At 39.9% G+C, this 21,881-nt stretch overlaps 2 protein-coding genes across 4 annotated transcripts in view; one reads left to right on the top strand and one right to left on the bottom strand.

The window, feature by feature from the left end:
• Nucleotides 1-2,920, top strand: part of EMILIN2 (elastin microfibril interfacer 2) — a 60,821-nt gene extending 57,901 nt beyond the window's left edge. Inside the window, exon 8 of the mRNA XM_020970682.2 lies at nt 2,520-2,920. Within this exon, the coding sequence (XP_020826341.1) occupies nt 2,520-2,857 (338 nt within the window). The 3' untranslated portion in view covers nt 2,858-2,920. The remainder of the gene's footprint in view (nt 1-2,519) is intronic.
• Nucleotides 2,921-6,188: 3,268 nt separating this feature from the next.
• LPIN2 (lipin 2) overlaps nt 6,189-21,881 on the bottom strand; it is a 106,154-nt gene continuing 90,461 nt past the window's right edge. For 2 of the 3 annotated variants that reach the window (XM_020970654.2, XM_020970652.2), the window contains exons 14-20: nt 20,363-20,507; nt 17,164-17,312; nt 16,280-16,366; nt 14,816-14,968; nt 12,702-12,816; nt 11,373-11,476; nt 6,189-10,467 (exon numbers count right to left, since the gene is read on the bottom strand). In XM_020970654.2, coding sequence (XP_020826313.1) covers nt 10,323-10,467; nt 11,373-11,476; nt 12,702-12,816; nt 14,816-14,968; nt 16,280-16,366; nt 17,164-17,312; nt 20,363-20,507 — 898 coding nt within the window. In that variant the 3' untranslated portion in view covers nt 6,189-10,322. Of the gene's footprint in view, nt 10,468-11,022; nt 11,233-11,372; nt 11,477-12,701; nt 12,817-14,815; nt 14,969-16,279; nt 16,367-17,163; nt 17,313-20,362; nt 20,508-21,881 lie in introns of those variants that run through there. The other variant, XM_020970653.2, reaches the window with a different exon arrangement.

The raw sequence follows: 21,881 nt of genomic DNA on the forward strand, positions 1-21,881 counted from the left end.
TAACTTACAGAGCACGTTAAGGTTTAAAAAGTGCTCTTTTTTCAATGAACCAGTCAACCACCATTTAGGAAACATTTGTGTTAGGCACTGTGCTCTGTGCTGAGGATACAAAAGAAAAGGAAAAGGCCTCACTCTCAAAGAGTTTACTTCTTTATTAGATTTTTTTTTATCATTACATCAAAGTTGTCAAAGAGTTTACTTCTTAATGGGGGAAATGACATGTATATAAACTAATAGTAATAATGATGGCTAACATTTATATAATAAATGCTTTCTATGTGCCAGGCACTGTGCTAAGCACTTTAGTTTTTTTTTTTTCCATTTGATCTTCACAACAACCCTGGGAGTTAGGTGCTATTATTACCCCCATTTTGCACATGAGAAAACTGAGGCAAACAGGTTAAGTGATTTGTCCAGGGTTACACATATAAGTGTCTGAGGCCAGATTTGAATTTGGGTCTTCTTTATTCCAGGCCCAGCACTCTATCTACTGCACCATCTAGCTGCCTTAGTTTAGGTGTATGTATATAGAAGATATATACAGAGTAAATTAAAAGCATTAGCAGCTGAGGGTACCGCAATACAAGGTAGAGGAGTGGAAAGAGAGCATTAAAAGCATGGAAATAAATATATTCTCTTTCCAACTGCTTGGATCCTTCATCCTTTCTTTCCTGCCTTAATCTTTCCTTCAAGGATACACAGGTCCCCCTCCACCCCAGGCCTTTCCTCCCTCCCTCTAGGCTACATTCACCCCATCTCTTCCTGAACCTAATTCCTTAGTCAATAATAATCAGATGGCCTTGAGCCACATGCTGCCTAGCATTGGAACTTAACTGTTTCACCCGTTGGATTTGTCTTTCCATTCCCTTGGGAGGCCCCTCTATGCTTATCCCATCTAGGTTATGTGCAGTGTGGGTGATCAGTAACCATTTACTGAATGAACTGCTGTAACTGCATAATGATGCAGCTCTCCTTGTAGGCAAATGATCCTGTAGGCAAAATTAAGCCCCTGACCTGAGAAGCTTTCATCATCATCATCATCGATGTGGTCCATCAGTGCACTGGTTGATATGGTGCTTGTGGGTCAGCTGGTCTTGATGTGCCTTGGGAATTAGACCAGAAGAGGTCTTAAGAACATTTTTTTCTTAGGACTCCTAAAGGTGGCATTGGGCTAGTCACCCTCTTCTGAGTACTCTACCCTGACTCCTAGATCCTAGTAGATGGGAAGGCCAAGGCACCTTTAAGCTCACCCTGCTCTCTGTAGGTATCACTTTCTCTTGGCCAAGGCCAAGGGTCACCACTGAAACAGTTGGATTTCCTTGGACCCTGATGGAGAGTAGTAGTTCAGCCTCTTGGGCCTGGACCTGAATTTATACTTGCCTTACAAGAGCTTGAGGAAAAAAATGCTCTTGGGTTCACAAAATTTGCATATTTTCCTATTCTTTCAACTCTCCCTTTGTCCCCTGCCACCTCTTTTCCACACCCTTCATTCTATGCTTTGTGCAGATGGGGCTCTTGTTTAGTGTTCAGGATAGGCCAGCAGCTTCTCAGAAAGCAGTTAGATGAGCAAAAATCAACAGGGTGCACGGTTGGTACTAAAACCATGTAGCATAGCCACTGACACTGACCTCCAAACATTTGGGAGTCAGATAGTTTTCAGGAAAAAGTGCTGAATTCGTGATCTCATCAGGTTCCCTAGGTTTCCCCTTCTAAGGAAGTTGTCTTGTTCATTTCTTGGTATTTTTGCACAGCAATGTAGGAAATAACAGCAGCAGCTTTTCCAAGAGACGCAGATTAGAAATTTGGCTCTTTGGGTATTTCCAGCATAAGCCTCTTGAGAGTTGAGGGCCCTAATGGGGTGGGGAACCTAATGGTGTGGCGAACTTAATGGTGTGGCCCCGAGGCCACAGGTTCCCCGTTCCTGGCTTAACTAATTGCAAAGAACTTTCGAAACAGCATAAAAGAGGAAACAATGAGGTTTGAGCATATTGTTTTCTGTGAAACAGTCAGGATAGTGTCAGTATCTGAAACGGGCACAGTGCATGTGTAGTGTAGGGAAGACCAAGGCCATGGAATGAATAAAACTGGTGAAAAATATCTGTCCTCCTCCTAAGAAGCCTCAGGAGCTGTGTTTAAGGGGAAAGTTTATCCTGATGATTTGCTGTTCTATTGGAATTTCATGCCCTAATTATGCTACCTCCCTGGTGGGCCCCAGCAGCTTGAAACCCTGTGTGTGGATTGGTACTTGTTTGTTCTTCTTAACATTATTGTAAGAAGATACAAACCAGGATGGGGCGGGGCGGAGAGGGAGAGAGAGGGGGAGAGTGTGTGTGTGTGTGTGTGTGTGTGTGTGTGTGTGTGTGTGTGTGTGTGTGTGTCAGTGAGAGAGAGAGAGAGGGAGAGAGAGAGAGAGATGTGATGAGAGGGGACACAAACTTTTGTTTGTCTGCTAGCTCATCACTTTTAAATGAAAAGGGTTTTTGGTTTGTATTAACTGAACATCTGTCTCCTTCTCCTAGGGATCTTTACTGCCCCATATGATGGTCGATACCTGATCACTGCCATCCTCACTCCTGAGAGAGATGAATATGTTGAAGCCGTCTTGTCTGTCTCAAATGCCAGCATAGCCCAGCTGCACACAGCTGGATACAGAAGAGAACTCTTGGAATATCACAAACCCCGAGGGGGATTGCATACCTGTGGTGGAACAGGGACTTTTCATCTCATTGTACACTTGAAAGCAGGAGATGAGGTGAACATTGTGGTGACTGGGGGCAGGCTGGCCCACACAGACTTTGATGAGATGTACTCCACATTTAGTGGAGTTTTCCTCTATCCTTTCCTTTCTCACATCTAGACTGGCTTAGAACCTCAAGGAAAGGGTAAAGATAGTTGTAATAAACTCTGAAGCTTTAATATATTCAGTCGATGTATGTAATTGTAATGTGTCTTTCATGACCCCAAGTCCCCTTTCCCTGCTGCCTTTATAAAAAGAGAGTTCAGATTTTTAAGACCAAGACCTCCACCTCTGGTTTCAAAGCCAGACAACATAAGAGGACACACACACACACACACACACACACACACACACACACACACAGAGTCACTAACTCTCACAATGATCTTTTTCATTCCTCCAACCAAGCAACTTGAAAATCTATTTTATTTATCTGTCATGTTTATGACTCAGAATCGCATCCTCCCTGATTCCAAAGCAGTTGCCCTCAGTTACATCCATCAGACCTTCTTGCATCTCCTTAGCTCAGACCCTGAGTCTTTTCAGACTGCTGGAGACAGGAACTGCCGGTGTGGTGGTGGATGGAGTGTTTCCTCCTGAGAGAGAAGAACAGCTGCTGTTGACTTCCAAAGCTCTTCTTATTGTGGGGAAGATGGTATCAGACCACAGGTTTTGAGAGCTAAGTTAATGACTATGCTAATTTCTTCCAAAGAGCAGAACCAGAGGGACAGAGGGGAGGGTGTGCCCCTCTGGTCATGTCATAACACTGATGCCTTTAATCTATATCACAAAGGGGAAAAGTTTAAACACTGAAGTGTCTATCTGTGCTGCCATCAGAGGAACAGGACCCCTGGGCTTTTGAAATTCTTCTTACAACTTCCACCTGAAACCATGTGACTCTGGCCCCAAGTCGCCCTGCTCCTCTCTTCTGGGCTTGTTACCCCAGCTGAGTGTGGGGAATAACCAAAGACTCGATGTGTTTGTGAAGCCAGCTGGGCTCCTCAGATGACATGTACATTGTGAGTGCAAAGACAAGGAGTACCAGTAATAAAAAAAAAAAAAGGTCAAAATCACGTGATGGTAACTTCCTCAAGTTTGGAGTGTCCTTTTTTGGATGGGGTGGGGGGTGGGGTGGGGCTTCAAAGAAAGGGGGAAGAGCTGAGGGGGGCCAAGAGGCGGGAGAGGAAAGACATATGTTGGATCCTTCATAGCCTGTGGAAGCTAAAAAGGAGATAACTTTAAATATCTGAACTGTTAACTTAAAAAAAAAAACAAAAAACCAAGCTGTGTACTTGCCTTTTGGGGCGCGTAAATGCAGACCAGATGTGAATGGACTGAAATACCCCCACATGATCCCTGCAGCTAAAGGGAAGAGCGCCTCTGAGGGGACATTTTAAATTTATATTTAATCAACAGCCTGCCCAAGCTGATGAGAAAAAATGCTCATTACTTCACTGCATAGTTCAGTAATAGACACTGGTTTAAAAGCACTCTGGTTTCTAAGCAACAAAAGGCTCAACATAAAACTTATCACATCTTTCTTACAAGCTGAGATCATCTTGAGAAATACAGAATACTAATATATTTTAGTTACTATTAATTCAAATGACAATAATAGTTTACACTTATGTGGCACTTCTTATCTGCCAGGCACTCGGCTAAGCACTTTACAAATATCGTATCATTTGGTTGTCACAAACACCTCAGAGGCAGCAGCATTCCCCCAAATAGGTTTGGCCTCAAGTTTTCTCAATTGATAAGGCAAAAGCTGCCACCCTGTGATATGGATGCTTTTATCTTTAAGGAATGTAATTAACATTTTAATTTGAGGGGGTTCCATGGTCAAAGACAGTTTCATTTATCCTTTTCTCCACTCTGATTCTTAGTTCTGGGGCACTTACTTTGTGTTCTCATGGCACACACCAGACTTACAACTTATTTTGGTATCTGGAAGGCCTCGAAGGAGAAGAGATAGAGCTCCAAGGACAAGAAATCCTTTTGTACTTGGAATTTTTAAACTCTGCCCAGAAGGGTAGGGAGACATGCAGCCCAGAGAGAAGCAATTTCAGTTTACTGGCTACAAAGCTAGGGGTTTGACTAAAGGTAGCTTGTCACATTACTGTCGGCTGTCTTGAAAATGACTCACAGAAACAAAAAACCAGTGTAATAAAGACTATTTAGTCTCCTTTCTCTAACACACCCCACTGTGAAGAGAGTTTGCTCAACACTGAAAAAGGAAAATGCTGAAGGCATAGACCAGGCAAATATTGCCTGCTTTTGCTACAGGACCAAGTGCAGGAAGGACCCAAGTGCCTTCTGGTGTTGGAACATCCTCTTCAGGGAAGGATACATTTTTGCCCTTTGGGACCAAAGCAGGCAAGCCAAAAAAAAATTAGATACAGACAGCCAATGCATATAACATGCGTGTGTGTACATCAATAAATTAAACATTTATGAAGCACCTACTATTTGCCAAGCACTATACACAGATACATACATATACACACATTTCCCTACATGGTCTCACAAAAACTTCAAACCACAGGTCTGGTTGTAATTAGCATTTAGTCATCCACAACTTAAGAGGAGTGGTGGAAACTGCTCACACTTGAATAGCTTAAAGGTTTTGTGGGCAAAAGCACTTCCTCTTGAATGGCTCTCCCACAAATTGTTCATTAAACCTGTCTCTTTTCCAATTTGAACTCATCTTTTCTTTACCCAACTAATTGACTCCCACAGTTCTGCTAGGTTTCCCAGATCTTCCACTCAGTTCTACCCCCACATCAGCGCTGAATTCAAGTTCAATGTAAAAAGTTGTTTTCATGGCTTAACTTTGTAACATAATAGGTGTGGAATGAATACTCACTGATGAGGGTAGAGCTTAAACATCCACTCATGTAAGGGTTAAGAGAGCTCAGGAATAAAACAGAATTCAAATAAGACATAGGAAATGGTTGATGGGATAAGTTTACTTTGAAGAAAAAACATCAATTTTCCTTTGAAAACTGATTAGTAGACTGGGTTTAATATCTAATGTACACCAATGTTGGCCAATTTCATGAAACTGACAAATTGGATAGAGCTCTAAGAGTTCTGAACATTATGTGCAGAGAGAAACACTGAAAGAGAGAGGGACAGGAGATGAAGGCAATTCTGCTAACACCAGTCAGAAAACAATAGAAATTGCATATGTATGAATGAATCATTCCTTGGCTGAATCCACAAAGCAGGAGAGACTGGTTCCTGCTGGCATGTACTAACTTTGGGAAACACATTTTAAAAAATAATCACCAAAAAAGAAATCCCCTTTTGTAAATAAATCTGTCTACAAAGATTGGAATGCTAATTTATGGAAATGATCAATTTCAATTGAACAGTTTGCTTTTCTGGCAAGAGCTCAGAGACATCTTGTTGGGGCGAATAGCCTTGAAAAGAAGAAAGAGTCAATGTATTTAGTTTACATTTGTTTATTATCGGAACATTTTGTTTTGAACATCAAACACTGCACCAAAATGTGAGCCATTTACCCCGAGATAATGCAGTCTCTTTACCAAACCCAAAGTATCCTACTGATGCTCAGATTCATTTTAGACAACTTAAAAGAACTCATTAGTGTCTTTGCTGTCCAACAATCAAATACTTCACCATAATCTCAACTTAATTAATTGAAAGCACTGAAAAGTCCCCTCTTTTCATACACCTTCAAAACAAACCAACAATAACAGTTTTCATCTTGCTTCTAAGAAAAATTAAGTTTTGAACCAGTTTCACCCAACAAAGCAGAACTGAACACAGGAAACTCAAGCTTCACAGAGCAAAATATACCACTTCAAAGCTGATAACATTTCTTGAATAGTTGCACTTTCACCATCTTTCATAAGAGAAGGAATTTGCTTTATAAGCTATTTGTTTTGTTTTGTTTTTAATTTTAAGTGCACCTTTCCTATAGGACTCTTTAAGGGCCCTTGAAGATGCAATGAGGCTTAGAATGGTGAAGTGACTTCAGTGGCTGGACCAACAGCCCAGACTTTTCCGTTGAATTAGCTGTCTCTTCTGAAGCTCCATACAAATTAGCAGTTGTCATTTCAGGGCACTTGAACAGCAAGAAATTTTCCCCCCAGTTGAAAACTATGGAAACGTTCTGTTCTATCTAAACACAGTAAAAGGATTTGAAAGGGCTAAATCTGCATGCTCTGGGACCACCATACCTGTACTTCTATGACAGTCTGATCAACAATGGACAAATCTTACATTTTGCAGAAGTACAAGTTCAAAGCACATGGATATAAAAGCAATTGGTAAAGTTAATAAGACTGATTTTATTATTTTTAAAGGAAATTCAAGCTATTGAAACACTGGAGATAAGGAAGGCGTGCAATAAAATAAGACTGATCAAATATGCACTCCAACATTCCTTAATATCTCCCATTACTGCTGAAACACACAGCTTCTCACATGACTTCAAATAAATGGGAATAACATATCTTCATTAACACACCATCTTAAGGGTTGGTGTACAAACACACTGAATTTCACCTCTTTCACAGAAAGAACAAAAGTCATTTGTACCAAATGGCAATGGGATTTTAGCACAAACTTAATACTTGAATAACACTATCATCAGAGCAAATCACCTACTTCCAGTAAGAGAGACTTTTTTTAAATAAGGAAAGAGAATTACTGTTCATTAGCATACATAGAGCCACTGAATCAGACTGCAGCACAAAGCAACGAGTTGGGCCATTAAAACCCATTTCTTATGGACACTAACACAAAAGGGTAGAGTCACAGCAATCACATAGAGAGGTAAGAATCCAATTCGCAGGCTGGATCCAAAAAAAAGGCCTATGTGTCCAATGAGAAGACTGTTCATTAAAGAGAAATAAAACCATCAAACTCCTAAAAGGCTGTGTCTCCTTTGAAGGAGAACTTAAGAAGGGGTGAGTGTATTCAGAAATGTTTTGTACCTCATGTATTAAAAAACCCAAAACACCCTTACATCTGGAGGTTAGGTGAGTAGCGCTCACAAGCACAAGCTTTATAGATGACACACTACTGGCACTTATGAAAATAAAGTTATCTATCTATATATATATAGATATATGTGCATGTGTGTGTGTGTGTATATATATATGTATGCATACAAATACATACATACACATATATATGTACATACACACTCTACTATGATTTTAATTCACTAAATAGGTAGAATTTCATAAATATAATCTACTTTCTCTAACTTAATATGGATAAATACTTCAATTAGCTCACCTACACAATTAGTCATTCTGAAACATTGACGGTGAGAGGTTTTACCTAGAGACTTTTTTGCCCCTTATTTGGGAACACTTGACTCTTGAGTTTTGCCACTGAAAATCATCCAAGGCATTTCAGGTTTTTCCCCTTGCATTTGAAGTGTGCTCTACATCCACATAAACCAACGAGGGTGGACAGCTAAGACAAAAAGACAATTCCTAGTTATTCTGACCTGGAGGACTGACCCTACCACTTCTTATCTCTAACCCATTTCTAGATCAATATTTTCACAGTATGGGAAAGGCAGGTCAAAACTGAGAATACTTATCGTTCAAAATAGCTCCTGGAAAGAAGAATAACAGAAAAAACAATTGGAATGCAGTTTTATTACCCTAAGTAGTTCCCATTTTGTGCCACTGCCATCTCAGTTCAGAGTGTTTTTCAGTGACTGGGCTATGACCCTACCTATATAACACAGTCTACTCCAAACTTCTCTACTAGTTTTCTAGAATAGACACTGAAGGAAATCCCCAAAAGAGATGTCACTCTTGTCTATCCATTGATGAGTGTCCAATCTGGATTCTGAAAAATAACCTAAAGTACAAAACTTTTGAATTTGTTTGTGCCATCCATTGGGATATATAGACCACTGGTGGCAAGAGCCACTAGAGCAACTATCTGCAATTTTCAATTAAACTGGGAAATCCAGCTATTGATTTTCTGGTAAAAGCACCTCAATTTTAAGTCTGCAAATTTCGTTTCTCTACTTTCACTATAGATACCACCAATAAAACCATTTTGTGCTCCCCACCTTTCTACCAATGGAATACACTCCTGATCTGCTGATTAGTCTGATTTGTCTATACTGAACCTAGACTTGCAACACTGCAAACACGAGGACTTTCAATGATTGTCCTGGAGCTTTTCCTCAGGGACAGATAATCTACAGTAAGACCCCCCCCTTCTCCTACCTCCCCCCAAAAAAAACCACCTCTCAACTTCTCTTGGCTTTGTCATGAGACTAGATTAAAATGCTCAACTGAACACTGCTATTCTTTGCAATCTAACCAGGAAGGGAGACCCAGAGTGGCCAAAAGAAAAACGCTACATTAACAAGTCTGGAAACTTCATCCTCAAGAGAATTAGCCTTCTGAAGTGAATGCCAACTGTGATACCCAGAAGCAGCTCACCCCAGGTAAGAGACCACCTGACATGAACATGCCTGCCTGTTTTTCCTGAGAACATGTAGCTAATTGGGAAGAGAAAGTATGGCCAAGAAGTGCCAATTGGAATTCTGAGAATGCAGTCATAGGTACTTCTGCAACTATGTGCACTTGCATGTGATTTACTGGCCCACGAACCCTACTGAGATTCCCATTATTTGAAATTTATGGTGTAAAACAAATAAGCACAGGTGTGATTTGTCTCTCTTGGCCAAGTCTGAGCTGGAACAACAAAAAGGCTTTACCCTAGGGCAATTACAGGAAAGAAAAATAAAATTCAAGAAAGTTTTTCCCTAAAAGCTCACAATGCTTTAACATAAGAAAATTAGTTCTTACATTAAGGCTCATATAAGACTTGCTTATTTAAAGGGGGTTGTATGTGTGTGGAAGTGGTTGGGGGACAGGAGGAGAGAGGATGTCATTATATGATTAAGTAATGGGGGTTTGGTTAACGCGTGCCAATATTGCTGTACATATGATAAAACATATTTGTACATCTAAGCAGCTATTCTTTCATATTTTCTGAGTAAGGTTTTTAAGAACAGATATATACAGATTTTGTACCTACATTATCAATTGGCCCTGTAACAGTTAACCGAACAACTAATCCTCTGAAAATACCCTGGTAATACACGGAAACACTAAATCCAAAGTGCCTGGTTGGGGACTACTCCAATCTGCCTTCCATAACTTTTTGGTGAACTTTTTTTTTTTTGGCTTCTCCTTTCCACCTTCTAATTTAAGCAATTAAAAGGGGAAAAAAAAGAAAAAACAAAACCAAAACAAACCACCAAATACAACAGGATTGCAACAAGAGAAGCATAGGACTACAAACTTAAGGCTAATGCTTCGTCTTCACTCTACCACCTTCTGGTACCATAGGCTCTGGCAGTGTTAAGTTCCAGATACAATCAATCCCCAAGTCAAGCCAGGAGAGTGAAGCTAAAAAGGCTGCTGTGCCTTTCACTGCTCTGGATTGTGCCTCAACACCTACGGATCTAAGGTAAGATGAATGTGCCCTCACTTCAGAAGTGCTTTTCACTCTTCACAATGAGCCTGAGCATCTGAAGAGCAGACCCCTTTTCCCGAAGGGGTGACAACATTCAAGCCAGGTCATCCATGTTCACCGTAGGGATTGGGTCTCGCCAGTAGCAAAAGGAACTGAACTCTGGGCATGAAAAAGCAGAATTCTGTTCTTTGTTGAGGAGTGGGAACACATGTTCTACAAGTTCACTCAGCCTGTGATACCTAGATGAGAAGGGGTCGGGGGTAGGGTGGGGAAGAAATACAGAAGTCAGACCTTTAAAGGTGAGCAAGAAACAGAAAGTCAGAAATTATCATTGAATAAGAAATTCAATCTCCCAACTCTGGGCACTTTTGCTGGCTATCCCCCAAACCTGGAATGCTTTCCCTCCTCACTCACCTCTGCCTCTTGGCTTCCTTGCAATCCCAGTTAACATCCCACCTTCTATAGGAAAGCTTTCCTGATCTTCGTCTAGTGCCTTCCCTTTGCTATTTCCATTTTCCCCTGCATAAAGCTTGCTGTATATAGTTACACATAGCTTGCATACTGTCTGTGAGCTCATTAGACTGTGAATTCTTTGAGAACAAGGGATGTCTTTTGCCTTTCTTTGTAACCCCAATGCTTAGGACAGTGCCTAACACATGGTAATGCTTAATGAATGTGTAGTAACTGACTGACTGACTATATATCTTAGATCCCTTAAATATGTAGGGGGAAAAAAACCATACATCTAGCCCCCATCTAACAAACTGAATTTATTAATGTCCAGGTCAGTCAAGTTTCATTTTAAAAGTCTGGTTTATTGAGGGTTTTTTTTGGGGGGGGGGGTAGGCAATGAGGTTAAGTGACTTGCCCATGGTCACACAGCTAGAAAGTTTTATATGTCTGAGTCCACTCTCAAACTCAGGTCCTCTTGACTCCAGGGCTGGTATTCTTTCCAATAGCTGCCCCCTATTGAGCATTTCTTGTGAGGCAGGGGAGACAAAAATCTAGGCAAAGAGAAAGGTCTCCCTGAGTTTGGACTGCCATCTTAGTTCAGCAGGGACCTATCAGTTAAGGTTTTGTACTTTGTTTCCAACCCACACTCCTTGCAACTGTGCACTGTAATGAGAAATGGAAATGCTCTTACGATGACTTGTTCCCTTTGGTCCGTTCCTGTATTAATTCTCCTTTGGGATTCACCGTGAATATTCTACAATCTGGGACCCCAACTTGTGTGTAGGCATACACATCCTGCAGAAAAACATCAACAACAGGGAAAGAGGAAATTGCTAAGCACCTTTCAAGTTCCTTAGGACAGGCAAGCCCTAGGCAAGAAAGAGGGCATTTAAGGAAAACACAAAGGCCTGCGCACATTTCAGCTTTGCCATTGTACCTGAGCTCTAAAGCAACAGGCAAACCCAACAGTGACACAAGGTAAAATGGGACCCTTGGGGAGTCTGGCAGGAAAGGTGGCAGCACCGCCAACTGGACACTAGGAACTAGCACTTTCACCACAACTGAGCTCAAGAAATAATTATGAATTGCTACAATTTGGGACAACTAACCTGCTGGTCCCTGCCCCCACCCCCCAATGACCTTGTATTTATATTTTATAATATTTTATGTCCATATATATATACACATAAAGACATTGTCTCTGTGACAGATGTCAAGCTCCTTTAAGGCAGAGACTGATTCACTTTTATCTCTTACTTGTAGCATGGTGCCTGGAATATCGTAGATACGTGATAAATGCTTACTGATTAAATGTGATCAAGGGTCACAGGGTCATGCAATGTTAAAACTGGAAGGAAAGTCAGAGAACATCCAGTACAAACTGCTAGTTTTGCAACTGAGGAAAACTGTCTCCAGATTTGAAGCGACTAGGCTAAGATCATGCAGCTAATAAGTAGTATAACCACATTAGATTTTGCTCTTTCCACTTTTCAGTGCTCTTTCCAACTTCATCTGTGAGACTCTGGTACTAGTTAACTCACAGCTAAACACCTGCATAGAGGGAAAAAATCCACAGGGAAAAGGCAGAAAAATCCTAAAAGCAAAGAAAAACATGTCTTTGGTTTTAATTAAAAGTTCCAAAGCAGATAGACCTCACAGGTTCCCAATTATTATGGGAATGTGGAAAAAGCTAAAATTTTTATTGTCTCTCCTAGGCATCTTTACATTCCAATAGCATGTAAACTCTATGAGAACAAAGAATTTTTTGTTTTCCTCTTTGTAGCCTAATCACCTCCTCTTACACTTAGTAGGTGCTCATTAGAAGTTTGTAGAATTAGATTGAATCTAACATGATCACTCTTATAGCAGGAGAGAGATTCATTTTGATTAGATACTTAGTTGGCTGGAAAATTCTGGCCTGGTAAATTTCCTAAAACAAAACAAATGATAAGAATAATTTTGTTGGACTTTTAACCAAACAGATTGGAACCCATTACATAGAGAGGTGGTATAAACTTACATTTGGTCGATTTCCGAAAGCAGCATAGAATGGTTCTTTACTTGGAGCAAACAAATTCTTGATGTCATTCAAACACTCAATTTTGAATTTTTCAGGTTTCTTCTCTATCACTTCCCTAAAACAAAATAGGGACATAATCAAAGAATGCCAGATGATAACCTCTCCTAATGTTACATTTTTGACATGGTTTGGTGTTCCATTTGACCTTTTTAAAGGAAGTCTCACTTCTTCATCTTTAGAATTATCTTCAATAAAGGTCTTATCTTTCACTGTGTCAAAAACTTTGTTGATACTTTGATGGATCACCAATGTGGTTACTTCACTCCAATGATGCAAACTGTAACCTACTTAGACTATCTCCTCTGCTCTGGCTCTTGTCCATGTTATCTCATACATCCTCCAGAAGGGGTTTCCACCTAATATGCTTTCCTTTAACTCTCTTTTAACATGTATGGATACCAGTGGAGCATAAGTCTGCCAAATGTACATACTCTCCAAGAAAAATGATGATGGTAATAATAATAACTAACATTTATAAAGTCCTTTATGACATGCAAAGAACATTACCTTCACAATCTCATTTGATCACAATAACCCTGTGAGGAAGCATTTAAGCTGAATACCCTCACTACTCTTTGCTCCAACAGAATGTAAATTCCTTGAGTAGGAACTGTTTTTCATCTTGTCTTTGCAGACCCAAGGCCTAGCACAACTGGTGCCTTGTACACACAGTAGTATTTTAACAAATGCTTGCTGAATGAATTTATTCTATTCACTGATATCAGAAATTAGTTTAAAAGAGTAACCAAAGTATACTGAGTCGAGAAATTCAATGGGTATGTATGTATGTATGTATGTATGTATGTATGTATGTGTATATATACACAGACAACACATATACACACATGTGGATTATATGGTTAGAAAATCATTGATTTAGAGATTAAAGACATCTTAAGAGATCATCTTGTCCAACTCTCTCATTTCCCAGATTAGGAAACAGTCCGCTGTGACATGGCTACAGGACCTACAGGGTATTAAGGAGCTGTGCTGGAATTCAAAGCCAGTTCCTCTTTCTACATATCTAGCATTTTTTCCCCAGTGTACCATGTTCAGACACTGTGTTTCCCAGTTTTCCCATGTTCACTTGGTCAGTTTTTCAAATTCCTGCCTTTGAAGCACTCATTAATGTTTATTTCCTCCATTATTCTTATTCCTCCCCAGATAAGTGATAATTTTTTTTTCCTGAAATTACACTAATCTGTTGTTAGGAGGAAAAGGTATGAAGTCATCAGTCAGCCAACAAGTATTCATTAAACACTTACTATATATGCCAGACACTTTGTTAAGTGCTGGGGATAAAAAGAAAGGGAAAAACCTGGACTCCCCCCTGAAGAAGCTCACATTCTAATGGAGAAGAGACAACATGTAAACAACAATGTGTATACACATACAGGGTATATGGGAAAAAATAAGAAGAGACTAGATTGATATTTTCTTTTGTGATTACTTATAAACATAAGACCAATATCTAATTTAGACTACTTTTGAGAATACCCCAAAGAAACCAAAGAACTAAGAAAGAAATACAATTTCTGAAAACAAAAACCACGATACTCAACTAGTACATCTAAGGTTTCTATTTTTACTACAGTGTTTCTCTTCTAATCCCTTCACTGAAGTGCCAGTCTGATGCTGCACTCTTGCATGGAAATGAACTTTGCCTCTTGAAGTCTATGCCCTTAAATGACAAGGTCCTACTGAGCAGGAAAGATTCTGAGAATAGGCAGTGTACCTGATTGACTGACTGTTCTCTGATGACTAACCTACCTATATTTGGACAGGAGATTATGAACTTTTTTGGGGGAGTGTTTGTGTAAGAGGAGAGTGAGTCACGGCAATTCTTGAAGACTTCACAAAGTTATAGAGAGTCTGCAATCTGCTATGATGAAAGACTACTCACAGTAATGAACAAATTTCTGATGTCACACTCAGTCACACATTACTACCATGAGCTAGTGCCACCTTAGCAAGACTGTTCTACCCAACAGCATCCCCAATCAACCATACACACACTCACAGACAGATAAAATGTTCCACTTACTAACACATACCTATGAAAAGCAGAGAACAAGCTGCTAGGAGACAACATCAAAGGCCCCCTAGGAAGGATAGTTCCTTTGTCATTGACCCAGTGCAGGTACCCTCGTGTCATGTCTGCCATTCCAATGGCCCGAGCTGAGCAATACAGAAATTTGTACCCGTTCCTAAAGAAGAGAACACATTCTCCAGTAAGAAATGGGTAATAACAATGTCCCCTAAAGGCAGCTATCTATAATGCTAAATATTGTAGAAATATAAAATTCGCTATAAACCAAACCATTTAAATATAAGCTATGACTCAAGGGAGAAAAATATAGTTCTCTGTTTTAAAAGGCCCAACCAAATGAAGCTCTTTCTTCCTAATCATTCACTAAGAGAATCAGATTCTACAGCTTAGGAGAGAGTCAGCTAAGAACACAAATTTTTACCTTTTTTTAGGCAATAATGTGGACCAAAAAAGAATGCAAACTGCTTCTTACCCCCATAAAACTAAAGACTGTTAAATTAATAATGCTAATAATAATAAATCACGAACTAACATATTCATTAACTACTTAATGTAAGAAAAATTTGGTTTCTATTTCTGATGATTCTGTCTTGATGGACAGGTGTCATTCTCTTTATTTATAAAAAGGGTGTGTGTGTGTGTGTGTGTGTGTGTGTGAACACACAGCTTACAGTATCTGAGCTGTGAAATGAAAATGTATAAACCTAAACCTCAGTATAAATATTTTTGCATACTCATATTCTGATGCTTTTTAGTCTATGTTGAGGAATTCTCAACTTTTCCATGGAAAGGGCTCCCTGATATTGTATCCAAGAGATTCAAAGGCATACACAGCTATAGAAATTAAAAGGCAACCATTTCCTGCTGAAAAATCATCACCACATCTGAGAATCAAAGATGGGGTAGAACTGTCAATGAGACATGGCACACACTATTATCACCTTACTGATTTATTGGCTCCAACCTTTGCATTAACAGAGAAAGTTTGGAAAGAAAAGTGCATGCGTACATACAGGGCAGGATATAGGGGAAGGCAACTAGGTAGCACAATGGACAGAATAGTGGACTCTGTCAGAAAGATCTGAATTCAAATCCTGCCTCACAAACTTACTAGAAGTGTGACTTCAGGCAAATCATTTGACCTCATTGTGCCTGTTTCCTCATTAATAACATAAGGAGGCTGGATCTAATGACCTCTAAGGTCCATTCCAGCTCTCGCTATATGATTTCATGATCCTACAAAGAAAGAAAGGAGTGGGAAATTAAAAGGAAGCCTAAGGAACTCGGGTGCCCCTGTATTCCGATATCTATCACCTTCCAAAAGCAAAAAGAAGTTCTACTTAAAATCTAAAGGGGAATCCCCTGCCACAAATGATTTAGATTGGTTGATTATTCTACTCCTTAAATGAGTAAGCCAAAGCAAGTCTAGGTTCCCAGAGCTCCTTCCCATGCCAGAAGGAATACGTACTCATTGATGGAATGGTAGAGTTTTGCTATGCCCTGATGAGTCCAGTCTTTGCCTAGTTGTGGGAGAATCTGCCCTAAAGCATCAGACCTAAGAAGAAAACAAACAAAAGAAATAAACACCAAGAACGAATGATGAATTACATAATTATAGAAATATAATTATATAATATATATAATTACATAATTATAGAAAGCTGAAAATTTTACTATCTAGTTAAATGATGCTCTGTTCCTTTCACCTAACTCTCCCCCACCCAAGAAAAAAAAATCCTCAGCAATACAAAATGCAGATGTGGGAGGCAGGCAGCTGCATCATCCAAAGGACAGCCTGACAGCTGCCTAGAAGGACCAAAGAAGCAATTGAGGTGATTTCACCAACACACTTTAACTTTCTTTTTTTTTTTAAATTATTTTTTCAGTTGGGCAATGGGGTTAAGTGACTTGCCCAGGGTCACACAGCTAGTAAGTATTATGTGTCTGAGGCCGCATTTGAACTCAGGTCCTCCTGAATCCAGGGCCAATGCTCTAGCCGCTGCGCCACCTAGCTGCCCCTCACCAACACACTTTACAAGTAAAAAGAAGTCATTTGCAAAGTGGATCCCCACTATAGTAACTTTAAACCTGAAATCATACTCATGAGATCCAGATGTTAAACCTAAGAGGGAACTTCACACTAGACTCCTTATAATCACATCCTTCTAACCTCTCTAAATTTGATATAAAAGATTACATATGCTTGGATCAGCATCTGTGATCTCTACGCTTCACAACTCTCCACAGTGCTGCTCATTACTGACAGTGTGTCCGAATCATCACCAGGCCAGAAGCCTCCCAGGTAAAGAGCTCACATTCTCCCCAACTCCCAAACAATTTCTTTCTACTTGCTTGGTTATTGTTCCATCGATATCCGAAATTATGATCTTGTCATTCCAGTTCCACAGGTAAATGGTTCCCGCACAGCGACAGGTGCCTTGATACTGGGTTGTAATGCTGAACACGACATCATTTGGGCCATCTTGGAGCTTCAGTTTTGCCTTTATAAAAGCAGAGGGGAAAAGTGGTTACATATACCTGTGTAGTTTAGATTCAGATACACAAATGCACAGAATAACTTTTATGAAGCTGAAACATTTCCTAGGTAAGGAAGGTTTGTTTGCCCACTACAGTTCTAGTTATTACTGCCTTTTTGTATGCTCAGTATTAAGCATGGTGCCTTGAATGTAGTAATAAGTGCTTAATGAATGCTAAGTGACCATGGAGATAAGAGACATATGGAAGTTCTCAAAGGCTAGACAAGGGGAAGAGGTGAGTAAACTCTGACAGGTCTGGCCAGGCTGAGGACTGGCCCAAGTTCAAAGAAACTCATCACCAGGCTGGCCAGAAGGTGCTAAATTTTTCAGCCCCACCTTCAAAGACCTGTCAATTCAAAGAGGGGCTGCAATCTGCATTCATGGAGGGAGTAGACACACTGATAAAATCAGATATTCTAGAAATGCTGAAGCATAATAAAAAGTTACACCAGTCTTTCCTAAGTTCAAAGATATGTGTCATGCTGCCCAATGCAAAAATACAAAAGAGTTATATTTATTAAAGAAGAAAACAGGTTTACTTATATAAAAATCACCATAGTGATGACAGGAAGTACAAATAGAGGCAGGATGGTATACATTGATGATGGAACCATAGGAGCTGGGTTTAAATCCCACCTCTGATCCTGTGTGACCTTGGGGAAGTCACTTAAACTCTTTCAGCCTCATTTCCTTGGTCTATAAAACGAGTAGGCTGAACTCAATGATGTCTGAGGTCTCTTCATGAACCCATCTGGGGTCTTCTTGGCAAAGATACTGAAGTGGTTTGCCATTTCCTTCTCCAGCTCATTTTACAGATGAGGAAACTGAGGCAAGCATGGTTAAGTGACTTGCCCCGGGTCACACAGCTAGTAAGTGTCTGAGGCCAGATTTGAACTCAGGAAGATAAGTCTCCCTGATTCCACTCGATCCACTGTGCCACCTGGGTGCCCGCACAACAGTATAGGTCCTGGTAAAAATGACAGTTACATTCAACAGCAGTCACATAGCTCAGGATCCTCAGGCAAGACTAAGAAAGAATAAAGCTGAACCTAAATCAAATCAAGCTGTGGATGAGAACCACAGCAAAAATGTGGGAGAAAAAACAAGAACTCTGTGTACTACATGGGCTACTGATGCTCACTGTCTCTTGCGAGCTGACCATCTTTAAATGATCTAACTCACAGGCTGGTAACAATTTATCATTTTCTGTGGGATGACTTTTTAAAATTTACCATATTTTTACTCCAGCCATTGGATTTCCTCTATTTAATTTTGAGGAGGAAATAAATGAGCTTTCTTCTCATAACACAAATTCTCCACTTTTACTTCAACATGAACAAGCCTTTACCTGTCTTTAGATCTGTGACCTCAGGGAAGTCACTTAACCTCTCTGAGACTCAGTGTGTTTCACTAGACAATCAGTGAGTTGAACTAGAGAATCTACAAGGTTCCTTCTAACTCTGAAAGTCTATGAATTGAAGCACTTACATCTTAGGATTAGCAAATTCCTTCTCCTCTGCTCCAGCTTACCGGCTCCTCTGATTCCTAATGGTTTTTCCTTTAATGAACTAAGAAATCCTTGGACATACCAGTAGCTAAAGTTTTGAGATCCATACGGGAGCTTCTGCCCTGGAATTTTCATCATTTCACACATGTTGAAAAACTTTCCATGGCTCCCTATTACTTACCACATCAAGCCTTATTTCTCTACCTGGTATTCAAGGGCCATCCACAGTTCAAAGTGACCCATTCCACCCAACCTTGTTTCCAACAAATTCCCAGCATAAATGACCTCACTCTCTGATTTTGTTAGGCTGGTCTTTTCACTGTTCTGTCTCTTACTCATTCATAACTTTGTGCTGTGATTAATTTTGTTCCCATTGCCTGGAGTGCTCCCCTATCCTTCTGGCCAAAGCTTCTTTCTCTCTCTCTCTTCTTTTTTTTTGGGGGGGGGTGAGGCAATTGGGGTTAAGTGACTTGCTCAGAGTCACACAGCTAGGAAGTGTCAAGCGTCTGAGGCAAGATTTGAACTCAGGTCCTCCTGACTCCAGGGCTAGTGCTCTATCCACTGTGCCACCTCGCTGCCCCAAAGCTCATCTCTTTTCAAGGCTAAGCCATCATGTCCTATCTTTCCTCTGCAGCTTTGTCCAACTAGCCAACCCTCATGGATATCAACTTCCTTACTTTAAACTCTTGCCGTCTTCAGTCTCTGTCGTACCATTAGTCACTTAAATGTCTCCCATCTGGCATCATTTTCTAATTATTTCATGTGCATTAGTCTCGTTTTTTCAATTATCCTTGACAATCCTTACGCTTTTGCATCCTCCACAGGGCTCAGCATCACATGAGGAACATAATACATGCTCAACAAATACTTGCTAGGTAAAATGATTAGTCTTCAAAATGAATAATCTGTCTTTATTTCAAGACACTCATTCTCATTGCCCCTGGCAGAGGTGGGGGAAGGCCTTCCCCCCGGATATCTATGCATGAAAGCTAACAGGGCTCCTATGTATAACTTCTCTCCTGATGCCATAAGACCATTCTTACATTTAAGCAAAAATTATTCACATGCTTTCACTTCCCTTTTTACAGTCAAAATACCTAGGAGAAGAAAATTCAAGGTAGTAAGAGATGAGAATGATGAATGAATACGTTATTTGTAAAATTTTCTTTAAAATATATATACACATATACACACACACATATATGCATATAAACATGTGTGTGTATATATATATATGAAAATTTTTTGTGCAGCTTAACATGATGGAAGAAACACCTGGTTGGTTTCATAGGACCTCAGTTCAGATCAGTGCTTTGACACTTATTAGCTGTATGACTAGGCAACTTACTTAACCAACCTGAGCCTCAGTTTCCTATTCTATAAAATGGGAATACTGGCTCTTTCACTAATTCCTTCATAGAGCTATTATCCAGAAAATACTTTGTAAAATTTAAAGTGCTAAATAAAGGTACATGACTACAATACACAATACATAGAGACTACTTACAATTTGGTCTGAAGAAAGTCGAAGTGACTTCTTATAAGAAGTAGTGCTTCCATGGCTCAAGTGTTCTACTGGGACAGGATCAATTTTGAGGGAATCTTTAAGCTCCTGGGAGTCCTCGTCACTAGATGAATCATTTTCAGTTGGCCTATACAACATCAATCAACATTAGCACTTATTTAACTCAACTATTCTTAGTAATACAATGATCTAAGGCAATTCTGAAGGACTTATGATGTCTCTAGAGAAAGAATGGTGCAGCCTGAACGCACATTGAAGTTAATTTTTCTTTATTTTTTTGTTTATATTTTCTTTCACAGTGTGACTTACATTGAAATGTGTTTTGCATGACTACACATGTATAACCTATGTCAAACTGCCTGCCTTCTCAATAAGGGGAGGAGGGGAAGGAGAGAATTTGGAACTCAAAATTTGAAAAAGAATGTTAAAATTGTTTTTATGTGTAATTGAGAAAAAAAATAAAATGCTAAAATAAATAGGGAAAAAACTAGTATTAAATGCTTACTATGTACTAGGTGCTGTGCTAAACACAGAGGATACAAAAACAGACCACATTTCCTGCCCTCAAGTGTCTCACAATCTAGTGGGAGAAATGATATGTACTTAAAAAGGTATATACAAGACAGATAAACAATAGATGGAAGGCAATCTTAGAGGGCAAAGTACCAGTAGCTGGGGAGTGGATATGGGGAAAACCTGCAGAAGGCAGTGCTTAAACTTAGCCTTAAAAGAAGTTAGGGATTCTAAGAAGGGGAGGGGAGAAAACCCTCCAGGTTTGGAGAAAAGAAGAACAGCACCTAGACCAGTATGTCTGGACTGTAGTGTGGAGGACTCAGGTCATAAAGAGCTTTAAATTTCAAACAGAGGAGTTTCCATTTGATCCTTGAGGTAACAGAGTTCACTGAATGGGGTATGTGTGTGTGTGCACAATGTAGTTAGAAAAAAGTGATTTGGGAAAATCTTTTTAGTACATAAACACAAACGTATTAAATTCCTACTATATTCAAGGCATTACACTGGGTACTAAGGTAACAGATGAAGAAGACATGGTTCTCTGCCCTCAAGAAACTAGCCATCAGAAGGAGAAAACACAGAGAAAAATAAGACAGAAATATGTTGAAATACAATGCATGCCTAGGACAGAGACATAGGGTTGGAGAAATTAAAGCAGCAGCAGATTACTCTGTGCCTTTTTTGGGGGGGTGACGCTCAGGTAAAGAGACTCAAGTAAGGCTTCAATGAGGCTGTGGAATCTTTAAGGATAAGAAGTATTGCAATTGGTGGAGACAGGGGCAGGGAAGGAGACAGGGACAAGGGTGAGAGAAGAGCAAGTGCTTTCCAGGTATGGAAGACAATGTGAGTAAAGGAATGGAAATGGAAAAAGGTGGACAAGAGCAAGGACAGGCTGAGTAGTCCAATTTGACTAGAACCAAGTACAAGAAGGAGATGCATGTGAGCTCAAACTGGAAAATATAGGCAGGAGCCAGACCATGGAGAGAAT

Source organism: Phascolarctos cinereus, unplaced genomic scaffold (assembly GCF_003287225.1).
Source record: "Phascolarctos cinereus isolate Bilbo 61053 unplaced genomic scaffold, phaCin_HiC Scaffold_4;HRSCAF=312, whole genome shotgun sequence".
NCBI classification, from domain to species: domain Eukaryota; kingdom Metazoa; phylum Chordata; class Mammalia; order Diprotodontia; family Phascolarctidae; genus Phascolarctos; species Phascolarctos cinereus.